General features: G+C 42.5%; 2 protein-coding genes across 2 annotated transcripts in view; one reads left to right on the top strand and one right to left on the bottom strand.

Annotated features, from left to right (window-relative positions):
• Nucleotides 1-17,512, bottom strand: part of LOC138976484 (tripartite motif-containing protein 3-like) — a gene marked incomplete in the record, with an annotated part of 395,324 nt that overhangs the window by 19,012 nt on the left and 358,800 nt on the right.
• LOC138976462 (beta-1,3-glucan-binding protein-like) lies at nucleotides 5,396-17,057 on the top strand. The gene is made up of 13 exons (XM_070349312.1): nucleotides 5,396-5,476; nucleotides 6,138-6,262; nucleotides 7,504-7,602; nucleotides 9,480-9,605; nucleotides 10,668-11,192; nucleotides 11,569-11,702; nucleotides 12,262-12,336; nucleotides 12,899-12,959; nucleotides 13,738-13,920; nucleotides 14,982-15,177; nucleotides 15,544-15,618; nucleotides 16,141-16,279; nucleotides 16,741-17,057. Exons 2-13 carry the CDS (start codon nucleotides 6,145-6,147, stop codon nucleotides 16,978-16,980), a joined length of 1,971 nt encoding a protein of 656 aa, XP_070205413.1. The 5' UTR covers nucleotides 5,396-5,476; nucleotides 6,138-6,144; the 3' UTR covers nucleotides 16,981-17,057.

Genomic DNA, 17,512 nt, shown 5'->3' with positions numbered 1-17,512 from the left:
TAGCACTTGAAAATACGCTTTAGTATCTGTAGAATTCAATATCTTTTCCAATCAGGAGAATGTTTTTGGAATTGTAAGAAAGAGTTAAGCAGTTACATTGCAACAGTTGTTGCAACGGGCTCCGTTGATTTCGTTGATCATGTATTTTTCGTTGATTTTTATTTGTTATAGGCCAAACAAAAAATAGGTCTGTTTACGGTAACATAGGCCAAAAAAATAGGGTCGGTAGGTCGGGATTTTTTTTTTCTCCCAAAAAACCATAATTTTTACGTTATTTTGCAAAAAAACCAAATTTTTTTTTTCCCAAATGCCCAAAAAAAGTCTAGGGTCGCGCGAAAAAATAGGGTCGGTCGGATTACCGTAAACAGACTATTTTTTTTTGTTGGCCTTATCATGATTATCATTAATGTATTTTTGTAACTTAGCGGCAGGATTACTAGCACTCGAATAAATGCTTAAAAGATACACAGACACACGCACGTCCCCCCCCCCCCCCCGCCTACTAAGCGCGCGCAAGCTCTCCTTCTAATAAACATACACACATACACATGCACAAACGCACTACGGACACACACACATACAAACAAATACACACCATTCAAGTTTCTCAATCTGAAACTATAGCCACAGCAAAACTAACACTGCAGTATACACGCAGCGTCTGTAAAATTAAATGATTAAAGTACAACAATGTTTCATATACAATTCTAATTTCTCATCAGAAGTCATCGTAACCGTTGCCTTTGTTGTCCATGTCATTTGCTCTGCTTTGTTTCGCTTTTTGTTAAAGTACAGAAAATAAATACCACAATAAAAACGACATGTTTTTGAGTTTTAAGTCTGTATGTTTTCTTTGTTGTGCACGTTCGCCTTTGTGTCTCACACACAACAGCAACACTGACTAATTTACAGACTTCACACAACTGAAAAGTACCGGGCCCGACCAGGAAGGAGTTGACTTACGAGACTTGAAGAAATCCACATTTCAACACTGACTAATTTACAGACTTCACACAACTGAAAAGTACCGGGCCCGACCAGGAAGGAGTTGACTTACGAGACTTGAAGAAATTGACATTTCAACACTGACTAATTTACAGACTTCACACAACTGAAAAGTACCGGGCCCGACCAGGAAGGAGTTGACTTACGAGACTTGAAGAAATTGACATTTCACACTGACTGATGTACAGACTTCACACAACTGAAAAGTACCGGGCCCGACCAGGAAGGAGTTGACTTACGAGACTTGAAGAAATTGACATTTCACACTGCTAATTTACAGACTTCACACAGCTGAAAAGTACCGGACCCGACCAGGAAGGAGTTGACTTACGAGACTTGAAGAAATTGACATTTCACACTGACTAATTTACAGACTTCACACAACTGAAAAGTACCGGACCCGACCAGGAAGGAGTTGACTTACGAGACTTGAAGAAATTGACATTTCACACTGACTAATTTACAGACTTCACACAACTGAAAAGTACCGGACCCGACCAGGAAGGAGTTGACTTACGAGACTTGAAGAAATTGACATTTCACACTGACTGATGTACAGATTTCACACAACTGAAAAGTACCGGGCCCGACCAGGAAGGAGTTGACTTACGAGACTTGAAGAAATTGACATTTCAACACTGACTAATTTACAGACTTCACACAACTGAAAAGTACCGGACCCGACCAGGAAGGAGTTGACTTACGAGATTTGAAGAAATTGACATTTCACACTGTCACCTTTAACCTCCACACACTTCTTCCACCGGTCACTCCGAGCCTCGATGCCGTTGCTGCAGAAGCTTTTGTCTTGTAACCGTAGGACGTCCTCAAAGACAGTCATGACGTCATTGTCCGTTTCGTAGTGCTCTCCCCTGAGATACTTCTCCACAGTTGGAAACAGATCATAGTCGGAGGATGCTAAATCTGACAAATACAGCGGATGGTGAACGACCGCAAAGCCGCATTATTGGCTTGTTGCCATGGAAACCAAGGACTTGGGGACAGGGGCGTTGTCTTAACGGAACAACACTTCTTACAAGAAGGACGGACAAATAACAACGCAACAACAAAATAATACTTAAAAGAAAGATAACAAGTATGAAGGAAAACATAACAACGCAACAACAAAATAATACTTAAAAGAAAGATAACAAGTATGAAGGAAAACATAACAACGCAACAACAAAATAATACTTAAAAGAAAGATAACAAGAAGGAAGGAAAACATAACAACGCAACAACAAAATAATACTTAAAAGAAAGATAACAAGTATGAAGGAAAACATAACAACGCAACAACAAAATAATACTTAAAAGAAAGATAACAAGAAGGAATGAAAACATAACAACGCAACAACAAAATAATACTTAAAAGAGAGATAACAAGAAGGAAGCAAAAATAACAACACAACAACAACACACACACAACACCAAACAACGCTGTGAACAGAGTCAGTGTACAGACTTCCCAATCATAACATTATTTATTAAGGGCTTCCTTTAAAGACTTTTTGAAAACTACGGTCCCCCGTAATGTTTTTGAAATCTAGATTTAAATCTGTGCAATCTGTCGCATTCTGGGAGTAATTAAATTACTCCGGTCAGGTTTTTTGCTGTGTAAAATTTTTACACAGCAAAAAACCTGACCAAATGTATTACATGATTTGTATTGCCAGTAACCAACGATCATTTTAATCCAACGACCAACGATCATTTTAATTTGATGATGCTTCCTTTTATTTTTATTTCTCTCCTTAGCAATCCTTCAACTCCCATAAAACTGTCTTTTAAAAATGTCATGTCACTTTTACTTTTTCTCAGGCTTAGTTAGACAAGCACGTTTTCTGTCAAAACGGGCAGGGGGTAGTAGAAGAATGCCACAATTCCAACTTGAGTATGTTAAGGGGTCATATTGTGACTGTGGTTAATGGGGTACCTTATCTTGGATGTAATTAACAATTAATTCTTGTCACTTTTACCTGTTTAATGTTATGTTTGCTTGTGTTTCATGATTGACATTTTGTTTCAATAATGGGTGCAAAGTTATTTCCCCCTTCCCAAATGTACCACTATAGTAACTGTTTAGTGTGTGTGTGTGTGTGTGTGTGTGTGTGTGTGTGTGTGTGTGTGTGTGTGTGTGTGTGTGTGTGTGAGAGAGAGTGTGTGTGTGTGTGTGTGTGTTTATGTGTGTGTGTGTGTGTGTGTGTGTGTGTTTGTGTGTGTGTGTGTGTGTGTGTGTGTGTGTGTGTGTGTGTGTGTGTTACTGTGTTCCTCAATAACTCTTTTTCACGTGTGATCACATTTTGTTAATGATTTGTTTATATACCCACAATAGATTCATAAAAATGTCATCAGTACATGTAGTTGTTTTGTGAAAAAGCCTAATACCCAATCCTAAAGTTTCAGTCTTTATCTTGGGAAGTAGCATGTTAACCCTATATTTTTTTATTTTTTTTGTTGGCCTCAGCTCTCCTTAAAATAAGAGCAAAGTTCACTTTTGAAAAATGTATCTCTTTTTGAAGTGCAGACTTTAGCCTTTGTACTGTCGAAAATACTCCGTATCTATGCTGTGCTTGTGATGCTAAGTAACTAAACTTCGCCAACAAATTATTGCAACAAATTTCACTTCCAGATAATAGCATTAATACTCCTGTCATTTCATTCAAACTTGACATGCCAGTTAAGGCCGTTCACTTGACTATCTGGATCACCTTTCGGAGTAAAGATTTATTTTACGGGGATCACGTTACCGCCACTCAAATAAGGGTACCTTCAAAATCGACTGGACAAAAACGGAAGGGCCCAATCAAAAATCGACAACAAATTACACACAAAAATAGTCTTAAAGTTTCAAAGCACGGCATTAATAGGTATCATGCGCCTTGAGTCGCCTTGTGTGGTGAGATACGTGCGCGATATAAATCCTCGTAAATAAAAATAAAATAAAGCAATCCACCAAGTCGTTTCTGAAATACAGCGCTTTTTGTCATGATACCCCTAAACAAATGACGCAAAAAGTCGCGATTTTGACCGCTCAAGCGATCGACACCTGCATTAGTAGGAATAGCATAGCACACGAAATACCCAAGCTAGCGAAACAAAACAACCTGTTCGGGGTATATAATTGAATTGGCTTTCTTCTCGCCTGTAAAAGTTGCAAACTTTTGCCTATTGTGATTTTTTGTTTTTTGTAGTTTACATGGATATATGAATAGGGGAGCCAGCCTGACACAGAACCCGGATTCAGGTTATAATTATATGGTTTTCCAGTGCTGTGGGATTTTAGGAATACATATACGTAACCTACCAGATGCGACCTGGCTCTAGGTGTCACTGCTGTCAGGGGCGAACAATAAGTACGAAGTAAGAATAAAGATGTGGCAGGTGGAGAATCATGGGATTGTTGGCTAACCTGAGTTATTCAAAGAAACTTAGTAATGAGCAGTGTGTGGACGGAAAACGTAACGTTGACGTTTTCTCGGATATATTTTGAAGTAGATCGAGACTCCACATTTTCACACTCTAGTAGGTTTTGATAATCCTCAAACAATATGAAAGTTCAGGTGGAAAAAGAGAGTGAAAATATTGTTTTGTTTATTGTTCTTTTTATCCTAGATCTTTGAAACTGTACACACTATTAGGGTTTAATGACCTCCAGACATGACCCAAGTCTGGTTGACCTTTATTCATCTTGCAGGCCACAGAGGGGTTGAGTTTGGCAACAATGTAAAGTAGAATTATAATTTTCTCTAAGTTTTTGGAACTGAATTTTTGTTACGCCTCACACTTCCAGTGTTTGATGGCCGCAAGACTGACACAGGTCAGGTAGATCCCGGTCAAATTTCAAGGTCACAATGGGATCTAGTTCGGGTCAATGTGAAAGAAATTATTATTTTCTTGAGTGTTCAAAGAGCTAGAGCAGCAGACGATTTGTTTCTGATTTATATTGCACATGACGAGGGTGAGACGTACGAGTATTTGCTTTTCTTGTCTTGTGTGTACAGAGAACATCCTTGGAAAACATAAAACGAATGATAACAGACAGCGAAACTGAGCCTGATATAGACATTCCAAAGCTGCAGAGCAACTCCGAAATCGGTTGTTGTATGTACACTACTTTTTCAAGCTCCCTATCGTTTGTTCTGGTTTCAGGTTATGTGTGTGTGTGGAGGGGGGTGTGGGGAAAGGGGGGAGGGGGGACTGAGGACGTGCGATGTCGCATGAAGTCTGGGTTGTAAGTGTTACAAAGGAAAACTCAGCCCATAGTGTTGACGTGTTACACAGTTTTTTGTGGGCAGCTCTTGCTTACCCTTCACTTTACAGCCAGCTTGTGTTGCCAGGCACCACCACAATCACCATCAACTTTAACAAACAAACACTGATATTTCCTTTAAAGCCACGGTGCAGTTAGCCTGGTGCAGTGCAGAGAAAAAACCTTGCTCACGGACGGGACCTATTCATCGCAATATTGGTAAGTCAGTTTTAGTGTCTATTCAGCGTGATGCATATTTTGATGTAGGCCCAGCGCTTTCCGATCACAGACAGCGCCAGGCTTTTGCATACACCCTTTTGTTTGAACGCTTGCCGCTAGGGAACACCCTCGGTCCATTGAAAGCAAGCCTTTTTCTGTGAACCTCTTGTGAGGCGAAGTCGGCCTTTATTTTCGTTTTCATTTCAGTTTTGAAGCTTAAAACTGATTTGTTAATTCAAATTCTGCTTGAAAACTAAATTTCAAAAACAGACTAAAAGAGTGTCTTCCTTGGATTCTTTGGTATTTTCTGAAAACAAACCCCATCTAATGTGTTTGAATTGAATTAAAAATGTGCTCAGAAATAAAGAAAATCTGTTTCATGCAAATAACCTTCAGTTGACTTCAGGCACCGCAGTCACTCAGTCAGCTTTGTCTCGGTCGAAGGGTTTCGAGCAGCCCAGGATTTACTATAGTCTCGGCCAAATAGTATGTACAGTTCACAGGAGCTTGCATAAAACGCCAGCCGATGGTATGCAGTATCCTGCTCCTTTATCCTTACTGTAGTATTAGTATCACTACTTTTATCACACAGCGGTTGAGTTTCAATATTTTGATGTTTGGATGTCGCTTTTTGTGACCTGTCTTCTTGTGGCGTCAACAGGGTCGAGATGTGGAGAAAAGCAGAATACATCGTGTTCTCCTGTCTGGTTGCCGTAGTAACGTCTCAGGTCCATTTTCCTGATCCAGTAGTTTCCAACAATGGGGGACTGGAGTTTAGACTGAAAGGTATGGCGCACACTCTTGTTTTGAGTTTAGACTGAAAGGTATGGCGCACACTCTTGTTTTGAGTTTAGACTGAAAGGTATGGCGCACACTCTTGTTTTGAGTTTAGACTGAAAGGTATGGCGCACACTCTTGTTTTGAGTTTAGACTGAAAGGTATGGCGCACACTCTTGTTTTGAGTTTAGACTGAAAGGTATGGCGCACACTCTTGTTTTGAGTTTAGACTGAAAGGTATGGCGCACACTCTTGTTTTGAGTTTAGACTGAAAGGTATGGCGCACACTCTTACTTTGAGTTTAGACTGAAAGGTATGGCGCATACTCTTGTTTTGAGTTTAGACTGAAAGGTATGGCGCACACTCTTGTTTTGAGTTTAGACTGAAAGGTATGGCGCACACTCTTGTTTTGAGTTTGGACTGAAAGGTATGGTGCACACTCTTGTTTTGAGTTTAGACTGAAAGGTATGGCGCACACTCTTGTTTTGAGTTTAGACTGAAAGGTATGGCGCACACTCTTGTTTTGAGTTTAGACTGAAAGGTATGGCGCACACTCTTGTTTTGAGTTTAGACTGAAAGGTATGGCGCACACTCTTGTTTTGAGTTTGGACTGCAAGGTATGGCGCACACTCTTGTTTTGAGTTTAGAGTGAAAGGTATGGCGCACACTCTTGTTTTGAGTTCAGACTGAAAGGTATGGCGCACACTCTTGTTTTGAGTTTAGACTGAAAGGTATGGCACACACTCTTGTTTTGAGTTTAGACTGAAAGGTACGGCGCACACTCTTGTTTTGAGTTTAGACTGAAAGGTATGGCGTACACTCTTGTTTTGAGTTTAGACTGAAAGGTATGGCGCACACTCTTGTTTTGAGTTTAGACTGAAAGGTATGGCGCACACTCTTACTTTGAGTTTAGACTGAAAGGTATGGCGCACACTCTTGTTTTCATTTTATTTTTTAAGTCAAGACGTCCGATGTCCACCATAGTGTTTATTTGTGTCATATACATCCAGGATCTATAATTCGCGAAAACTGCATAAACATTTGGGTTGAGTACGGATCATTAACGCCAAATATTATTCATATATATATATATATATACGCTGTATAATTATGTCACACGATGTTATCATGGATTAACGTTTTATTTAAAACCACACAAAATCAATGAAACAACGTGAACGTGTTTGTCGTCCTCTGAATATAGCATTCACCCAGCGACGTTGGTTTTATAATTATATGTATGATTTTAGACAACGGTTACCGCCTGGTGGCTTTTCACTACAACGTCAACAAACCGCTGGCCGGTGTCAGCCATGGAGATCACGCTGCTGACGTCACTGCTCACACAGGTGATGACGTCATTTTTTGCTTCACTCGAGTTGTAGTTTTATTGAATATGTGGGTGTTTTGTTTGTGATTTTGTGTGGTTGTTTCTCTGGGAATTTTTTCTCATGTTGCATTATTTTGCTTTGTGCTACTGTTGTCGTGTTCACTGACATTGCCCCTTTCTGATTGCTTGTGTTCTTATTGCTTGTGTTCTTATTGCTTGTGTTCTTATTGCTTGTGTTCTTATTGCTTGTGTTCTTAGTGTTGCCGTGGCTCTTCACCCGTGTTCTGTCTGCATGCTTCCCAAATGTTTACTCCCAGTAATAATCTCGTAGAGTACTTTCCTTTTGTTCGACGTAGGAAAAAAGTACTACCTGTACGAAAATGTTACTCCCAGATTATCTCACAAACACACACACACACACACACGCACGCTTACACACATACACACACACACACACACACACACACACACACACACACACACACACACGCACGCTTACACACATACACACACAGGGAATACCTGGAAATCGACCAGGACTCAGAGCGTAACCTATATGTATCTCATTGTGGTTTCTGTAATTTTGAGTGATGACAGTAATGATTACTTAGGGCATTTATGTTTGACGTAAAAGTCTGTTGCAAAATGAGGGGAAGAAATTCTTCGTAACAAGGGGAATATTTTTGTGTAAGGGGAATAATAGTGTCTTGGAAGTATTCTAGGGAAGTAAAATTTTCTTACGAAATTTGTACTCGGGAGTACACATGTCGTCGGGAGTAATCCTCTCATGCTACGGGGGAGTATTTTTTTCTGTGAAGGAGACATTTTTACTCGGAGTACACCAGTCGTGGGGAGTAATTTTTTCTGTGAAGGAGACATTTTTACTCGGAGATCACCTGTCGTGGGCAGTAATTTCATCGTGCTGGAGGGGAGTAATTTTCCGTGCATGGGGAGTAACATTTGCGTACGAAATTGTTACTCGGAGTACACCTGTCGTGGGGAAAAATTTCCTCGTGCTAGGGGGGAGTAATTTTTTCGTAAGGGGAGTAACATTTTCGTACGAAATCTTAGCTCGTGAGTAAAAATGTCGAGGGAGTAATGTTCTCGTGTTACATCGGCCTGTGTGTCTGTTCCTCTGTCTGTCTGTGTCTCACCTTTTTTTATTTTTTAGTTTCAAGGCGGGTTTTTTTCTGTTAAAAAAACAGAAGTGTTATCATGTTTAATTAATTCACATAGTTGCACTCTCCCGCTCTCTCTCCCTCTCTTTCTCCCTCTCTCTCTCTCTCTCTCTCTCTCTCTCTCTCTCTCTCTCTCTCTCTCTCACTCTCTCTCTCTCTCACTCTCTCTCTCTTTCTCTCTCTCTCTCTCTCTCTCTCCCTCTCTCTCTCTCTCTCTCTCTCTCTCTCTCTCTCTCTCTCTCTCTCTCTCTCTCTCTCTCTCTCTCTCTCTCTCTCTCTCTCTCTCTCTCTCTCTCTCTTTCTCAGTCTTCCACACAATTCTCGAAACACTGTTTTGCGTTTGCTGAATCCTCTTGAAGAAGTTTAAGAACTTACACGTGACACTGTATAATGTCTGGAGTGACTTCGTTTTGCTTTGACGTCAACTATTTTACGAGGCTGTGGAAGAGATCGAGGTCCTCTAAACGCGTCTTCAGTTTGGACACATCAACGTTTTGAACAGAAGGCACGCAACTACAGAATGTAGGATACACCGAATACTACACGGCTTGCTGTGTGATACCAGGGATACACTCGTTGCTTTTTCAAATACTGAAAAACTTACTGTATTTCACTATTACAACACAAAAACATCGTGCAACTAGGGTATCACACGCCATGTATAGTATTCTCTATTTACACTTCTAATCTGAACCGACCAAGGACTTTTTTGTTACAGGCAACGAATGGGTTCACCGAGACAACGACGTACAGCTTCAACCAGGGGACACGGTGCACTACTGGGTTATGGTGATCAAGACCACCGGGGAAGGGTTGCAGATCACTGACAGAACCTGGACTTACGGTATTACTTCCATTTTCCACAACAAAATATCAGCGTGCCTTTTTCTAAGGAATGCAACGTTTCTTATTTGTAAATGATACACCTTTCCATGTAAAAGTTCTGAACAACTATTCTTGTCGGTGGGCGCTGAAAAGAATGGCAAGGCATCAACCACCATCTGAGCATACCATGCGGACATGCTCAATTGAAATTTACATGGTAAAAGTTCTGCCGGTGTAACAGGAAATGTTTACTCCACGAAAAATGTACTCCGGAATAAAAATTCCGTACGAAATTCTTACTCCGAGTACACCTTTCGTACGAGAAAAGAGCTCCCCAAGGCACACAAAAATTACTCCCTCCACGACATTTTTACTCCCCAATGTTTTTACTTTCAGTAAAAATCTCGTACACGAAAATGGGATGGGGGCGAAGGGATAATGCCAATATGTAATCTCGCGCAAACAAATGTCGCGCTACCCTCCCTCCACCCTTTCCACCACCCAGGGGACAAGTGAGTAAAAGGTGCGGTACATTGCTCGTGTTACTGTGAAATAATTTATTCGTTATTTATTCGTCAGGGGAGTAACATCTTCGACCGGAATATTGACTCGGAACACACCTGTCGTTAGAAGTAATTTTCTCGTGTTATGGGGGAGTAGTTTTTGTGTAAAGGGAGTAACATTTTCGTACGAAACTTTTACTCCGGAGTAAAACATCTCGTGGGAGTAATGTTCTCGTGTTACACCGGCTCATGTTGATATCCATGTCTCTTATCATATATGCTAACAGTTAGCACATCATTAATAACACATACTGCTGTGTCAGTTTGAATTAAAAACGAGCTCAAAAATAGAGAAAGTTGTTTATATATGCAAATTAGGTTCATTTGGTTTGTGTCACCAAGACAATGCGTCCACATGCTGCCCCGGCCGTAGGGTTTCGCACAGCCTGTGATTTAATAATTTCGGTGAAAAAAATGCAGTGCGTTCAGATTTATTTTGAAAGCCCCACAGATTGACTTCATGTGTCAATATCGCTTTACGATACAACTTTCATTTTTGTATCTTTTTTATTTTGCAGTACCAACTAGCACCACCGTTTCCATCAACACGCCCACCACTACCACCACCAATCCACCGACTACTAAAAGTGCAAGTCTGAACACTGTTATCTCGGGCGGCTCACACACTTCTTCTGTCGCACCCGGAAGTACCTCGCAAACAGTAAGTAGTTCCCAAACCGGAAGTGGTTCCAACACCGGAAGTGCGTCGACCACCGGAGGAAGTTCCAACTTCGGGACCAATGCGCCGGGCACCTTTGGTTCTAACACCGGAAGTGCGTCGACCACCGGAGGAAGTTCCAACTTCGGGACCAATGCGCCGGGCACCTTTGGTTCTAACACCGGAAGTGCGTCGACCACCGGAGGAAGTTCGAACTTCGGGACCAATGCGCCGGGCACCTTTGGTTCTAACAACGGAAGTGCGTCGACCACCGGAGGAAGTTCCAACTTCGGGACCAATGCACCGGGCACCTTTGGTTCTAACACCGGAAGCGCTTCGACCTTCGTCGGAAAAGGGGACACAGGGTGCTCGTGCAACTATCCTTGTGAGTATGGCGGAAAGGTCACCTATCTTTGTGCTATTTATAGCCTGGAAAACGCAGATTTCAAGCCGAACATCCGTCTCAAGGAGACCCAGCCTTGTTATAGGAGAAGGGTACAGAGCTAAATTTTGCTTTGCCAGCACGAGAACATAGAACTACATCTGCCGCGTACCGATGTTGACCTTTACCACACAACACAGGTACCATACTGGCAATTTCGCAGTCTGTTCCAAAGAACGACAACTTGGCATTCCTTTTTATGGAACGCCAAAAACTGACTTTTTACCGGGTACAATCTACCGGAAGATTCTGCTGGGTAATAAGTCCGTTTTGGCGTTCCATACAAACGGTGCGCTGTGCCCCGTACGTTGTGTTGCAGACGGCCCAGGGATTGGAGATGGCTTCATCGATGATCGCACGTGCACCTCGTTCCCCTGTCTCGTCTTCGAGGACAACTTTAACTTCATCAACCACAGGGTGTGGGAACACGAGATCACCGCTGCAGGGGGCGGGGTGAGTCTAACAGGGATGGGGTGGGGGAGGTGGGGGGAGGAGGTAAGAACGGCGGGAATGTGGAAGAGAGAGAGAGAGAGACAGACAGACAGAGAGAGAGAGAGAGAGAGACACACACACACAGAGAGAGACAGACAGAGAGACAGACAGAGAGAGAGAGAGAGACAGATAGACAGAGAGAGAGAGAGAGACAGAGAGAGAGACAGAGAGAGACAGAGAGAGAGAGACAGACAGAGAGACAGACAGAGACAGACAGACAGACAGAGAGAGAGAGACAGACAGACAGAGAGACAGACAGAGAGAAAGAGAGAGACAGACAGAGAGAGAGACACAGAAAGAGAGACAGAGAGAGAGACAGAGACAGAGAGATAGGGAGGGAAGGACGGACAGACGGACGGACGCAAAGACAAACAGACAGACAGACAGAGACACAGATACACAGAGCACTTGAAACACACAGATAAATATTAAATTTTAATTCATTTTGCAAAATAGAAAAAGCCATTATTCGTGAACGCCAACACTAGTTGATGATTGTGTGTTTAATTGTCTGTTTCAGAACTGGGAGTTTCAGTACTACACCAACAACCGCACCAACAGTTACACAAAGAACGGGGTGTTGTACATCAAACCGGTGAGATTATCATTTCAAGTAAATGAAGGTTGTCAATCAAATAAATTCGTCACAGCGTAAAATATACTGTGTGCAAACAAACGCAAAGAAAACACAACAGAAACCAGTTGTGTTATATACTCTTCATCAATATTATACTCTTCATCAATATTATACTCTTCATCAATATTATACTCTTCATCAATATTATACTCTTCATCAATATTATACTCTTCATCAATATTTTGTATGCCTGTCGCTGTCTACTTCAGGACGGTATTGACACGTAATAAATGAGGCCACGTGATGCATTGTCATGGTGGGTATTACGTCAGTAGAGAAACAAACCGTTTGTGCTAAGCATCGCATATGTAGGAGAGTAGGGAATAAGAGTTGTTAACCTACATTTTCATAAATCGACAAACTTTCGTTGATTAAATCGTATGTGCAACATAAAAATTCATCCCCTCCCCCTTTTCTTGTACGGTATTTGTTTTTGTTTTACCATAAAACTGATCACCTTTTAAGCCTATTTTTCAGGTACAGATATATTTTACTTAATATTTCCTTCGTCGTTTGACAGACGCTGACCTCAGACCACTATGGCGTGGAGTATTTGGAGCATGGTGCCTTGAATCTTTGGGGTAGGTTCTGATCTAAATTTGTTGAACCCGTTATCCGCACTTTAGGGAACACACTGTGTGGGGGTGTTATAGAGCTAGCTAACCCATTGCACAATCTGTAGTGTTAATTACCGCAGGAACACACTGTGTGGGGGTGTTATCAAGCTAACCCTTTGTACATTCTGTAGTGTTATCACAGGAACACATTGTGTTTACCATGTGCCACACTTCTTTACAACTCACACTGTGTTTAGAACTGGTCAAAGTAAGCGTGTTCCCACGTGGAACACTTCTATTTTGAGTGAAAGTCCAGAAAATGTACTTAAAGTGTAAACATCCAAAACAGATAAACTGCTGACATGGCATTATGATGCATAGACCTACCTTTACGCTGACTCTCGACGTAAGAACGAAAACTGAGGACTCGATAATGGATCTCTTTTTATCAACGATCATTTAGCAAAGGCCAAAACAAATGCTCATACAGGGTGACTCTAAAAGATGCAACCCACAAAATTGTGTATAACTTCTACATCTGATGACCGAATCACTTCATTTTTTTGGGGGGGACATAGTCTTCAGCCTGTGCATGCCCCTTCCACAAAGTAACAATTTTAAGGATAAAATAGTCTGACTTTTGTGCAATTTCAAAAATAGTTTCCAAATTTGGTGAAAAAGTTAAGCATGGTCTCAATCTATGTAAAAGGCCTTGGCAGATCTGAGATGGTAAACCGAATCGTTTACATATGCCTTCAATGACGGATTTCATTTTCAAATATATCTTTGTTTTGTCGTCCAGGGTCCAGTGCTGCCGACGTGTGTACGAGTAATATGGACTGGGGCTGTAAGCGTGAAGGGCAACCAGGTCAGGTGATCAATCCCATCCAATCAGCACGTCTCAGATCTTCCAGGGGGTTCAACTTCCGGTACGGCAAGGTCGAGGTCGAGGCGAAATTGCCTGCTGGTGATTGGCTGTGGCCAGGTGAGTGTTGTGACGTTTCGACATGTCGAGATTCGTGTTATCTGTGTTGACGTTTCGACATGTCGAGATTCGTGTTATATGTGTTGACGTTTTGCATACATGTTCTCTGATTGGATTAAAATAAATGTTGTTTTTATTGAGTGTGATAAGGGGAATGCGGCGGGCAAAACACGACTCACTTTTACTTGGCGTTTTGACCAAGGTACTTTCAGCAGTAGAGTCCCTCCTTTGTTTCACTAAGAGAAAATGCACTGGACATACCTAAAGTGGTCTTTATATATAGACAGGTGCTCGTTATGGAAAGGTAAAATATATAGGAAAACATCTTCTGGGAGTTTGTTTGGCGTGTTCGTAATGGGGAGGTGGTCTTTATCAAGAAGAACCTTTTTGTGTCAAGAAGTGTCGGCAGGGCAGGTTCGACGCAATGCTTCGTGTATTTTGAACTCCGGATCACACATCTTGTGCCTTGCATTTTGAACTCCGGATCACACATCTTATGCCTTGTATTTTGAACTCCAGATCACACATCTTATGCCTTGTATTTTGAACTCCGGATCACACATCTTATGCCTTGTATTTTGAACTCCGGATCACACATCTTGTGCCTTGTATTTTGAACTCCGGATCACACATCTTATGCCTTGTATTTTGAACTCCGGATCACACATCTTATACCTTGTATTTTGAGTTCCGCATCACACATCTTATGCCTTGTATTTTGAACTCCGCATCACACATCTTATGTCTTGTATATATTTTGATATGTCTTGTATTTTGAACTCCGCATCACACATCTTATGCCTTGTATATATTTTGATATGTCTTGTATTTTGAACTCCGCATCACACATCTTATGCCTTGTATTTTGAACTCCGGATCACACATCTTATGCCTTGTATTTTGAACTCCGGATCACACATCTTATGCCTTGTATGTGTCAGCCATCTGGTTGCTGCTGAGAATTAACGTGTACTGCAAATTTCCGGCCTGGACGGTTCTATCACAAGGCTTCGTGTATTTTTGAGCTCTGGATAAGATATCTTTCGCCTTGTGTGTTTCAGCCATCTGGATGTTGCCCAGAAGTAACGTGTACGGCAATTGGCCGGCCTCGGGAGAGATTGACATCATGGAGAGTCGAGGCAACCTTCACTACACTGACCCCAAAGGAACATCGCAGGGTGTCGACAATATCGGCAGCACGCTGCACTTTGGCGCTGACTTCTTCACCAACCAGTGGCCCAAGGCTCACACAGAAGTGTAAGAGTTTGGGTGGATGGGTATGGGTTCGGGGGGGGGGGGGGGGGGGATAGGTCGGGGGGGGGGGATAAGTCGGGGGGGGGGGACGGGTTGGGTGGTAAATGGATATATTGTGCGACCTGCACTTCTTCGCCAACCAATGGCCCAAGTCAACCAATGGCCCAAATCTCACGAAGAAAAGTAAGAGTTTGGGTGGACTGAAGAAGGGGTGTTTGTGCCTAAAGTGTATGATCCTTTTATGGTCAAACTCGTCATTTATAATTTCTATACGTGTGGTTCGACTTTGGAAAATCATACTGTAATTTTGTGAGCATGCGCTCTGGAAGGCTAAAAGAATTGAATAATTGTCTATCCGTATATGTGCAGTTTGCTGTCGACTGGCGGGACGTATGCAGACGACTTTCATAAGTTTGGCGTGGAGTGGGACAACACATCTATCACGTGAGTAGCACGCCTGTGTTATGAGAGTAGTGTCCCTTGTCCACCTGTTCTCTGACTGTGTGAGACAGGGAGACTACTGCGTCACCCTTTACAACAGACTCTGCAGAGTTGTCTGCTGGCCTTGACCGCTGGAGCGTGGGCTATTAGTAGCTCGACGTTTGCTGTACGTAGGACTGGGAATGCTTGTCACTACTGCAATTGATATTCAGCTGTGGAGAATAACCCAAATGTGACCCTCCACCACGAAATGAGTCGCATGTCACCTCGCGCGGTTCTGCGCTAGGCTTAATAAAAGTCCGGGGAGTGTCTGGTAACAGTGTGAGGGTCACCTTAGTCACAGGCTTATAACTCAAAATTTTTCGCTCTTTTCTAAAAAGGTTTTCACCACTGCATAGAGCATAAAAAACTCTTTAGAAAAATGTAAAAAATATGAAAATCATGCAAAGGTGACATGCGACTCATTCCGTGGTGGAGGGTCACAAATACAAGTAATCTAATAATTGATAATGTTTTCCTACACAGATTCAGCGTGGACGGACATGAAACGCTCAAAGTGGCACCGAGCGCGGGGGGATTCTGGGAATTTGGTGGCTTTGATCAGATGCAAGGCTATGACAACCCATGGAGGGAGGGAACTCGCATGGCTCCCTTTGACCAGGAGGTAAGTAGGTCAAGGATAGGAATATAGGTTGTAGACCACACACACACACACACACAGAATCACACAATCACCCACACACACACACACACAAACACACACAAAGTATGGCCCTCTTTGACTAGGAGGTAAGTATAGGCCCGGCATATCCATATAGGTTGTAGACCCCACATAGCGACCACCTGTCTGGAACGACCACTCTTGTTTGGTGGTCGTGATATACAGGTTTAACTGTACCTCGTGCTTGGCCCTGAGATAAGATCCCTATGATAGTGAACGCAAGCTCCACGACGTGATGTTGATGAGACTCTCACTACAACGGTCCTTGCAAACAGTTCCAGAAAGTGACTGTGCGTGCACAGAGCTATCCAGAAGCTTGTGCTTGATAAAACAATGTATCCAGCCTTGTGCCACGATGCCTATGATACACAATACAAGCTCCGCGATGTGACGTTGTGTTTCAGTTCTACCTGGTCATGAACGTGGCAGTGGGCGGGGTGGGCTTCTTCCCTGACGAGAACCGCAACAGCCCTCAGCCCAAGCCGTGGCAGGACCGAGCGGGCCACGAGGCCGACAGATTCTGGGCGGCCAGAAACCAGTGGTACCCGACCTGGCACCCCGACCACGACCAGGGGGAAGACGCGGCCATGAAGGTCAACTATGTCAAGGTGTGGAAGACCAGACCTGACCCTCCGCGGCATTGAGTGAACTGACCGTGATCGACTCACTCCGGTCTGCTGAGCTGTGTGCTACTTTGAGTTCAGTGCTCACGTGCCCCCTTCATTAAATATTCATTAAATAACGCGGGTTTTTTATTTTAGTTTTTTTCTCTTTTTTTCTCTCACAGGTTTAGTAGTAGTGGTCAAAAAGATAATACATACACGGCTAATTGCCAATCGATAATTTCCGACCCACATAATGTCCCGGGTCGACAGTTGCTGTCTTACATGATCACCTTGCATGTGCACAATTACTGGTCAGAAATTGCCGTTTGCAGGCAGAACTGATTATTTGCACAATTGGGACAATTTCTGTTTGCACAATTACTCGTCGCACATTTCCGTTTTCACAGTAATCAACTGTTTGCACTTTTAGAAGTTGTTTGCACAAACACTGGCCAGACAATTGCCGTTTGCACAATTTGCGGGGAATCTGCCTCTCACCGGCAATTATCCGATTGACAGTGTTACCGGCAATTATCCGACTGACTATAATTAACCAGTGTCACCGGCAATT

The sequence above is a fragment of the Littorina saxatilis genome, linkage group LG9 (assembly GCF_037325665.1).
Source record: "Littorina saxatilis isolate snail1 linkage group LG9, US_GU_Lsax_2.0, whole genome shotgun sequence".
Lineage (NCBI taxonomy): Eukaryota > Metazoa > Mollusca > Gastropoda > Littorinimorpha > Littorinidae > Littorina > Littorina saxatilis.
Note: the sequence above shows the minus strand (reverse complement) of the source record. Positions and strands in the feature narration are given on the sequence as shown.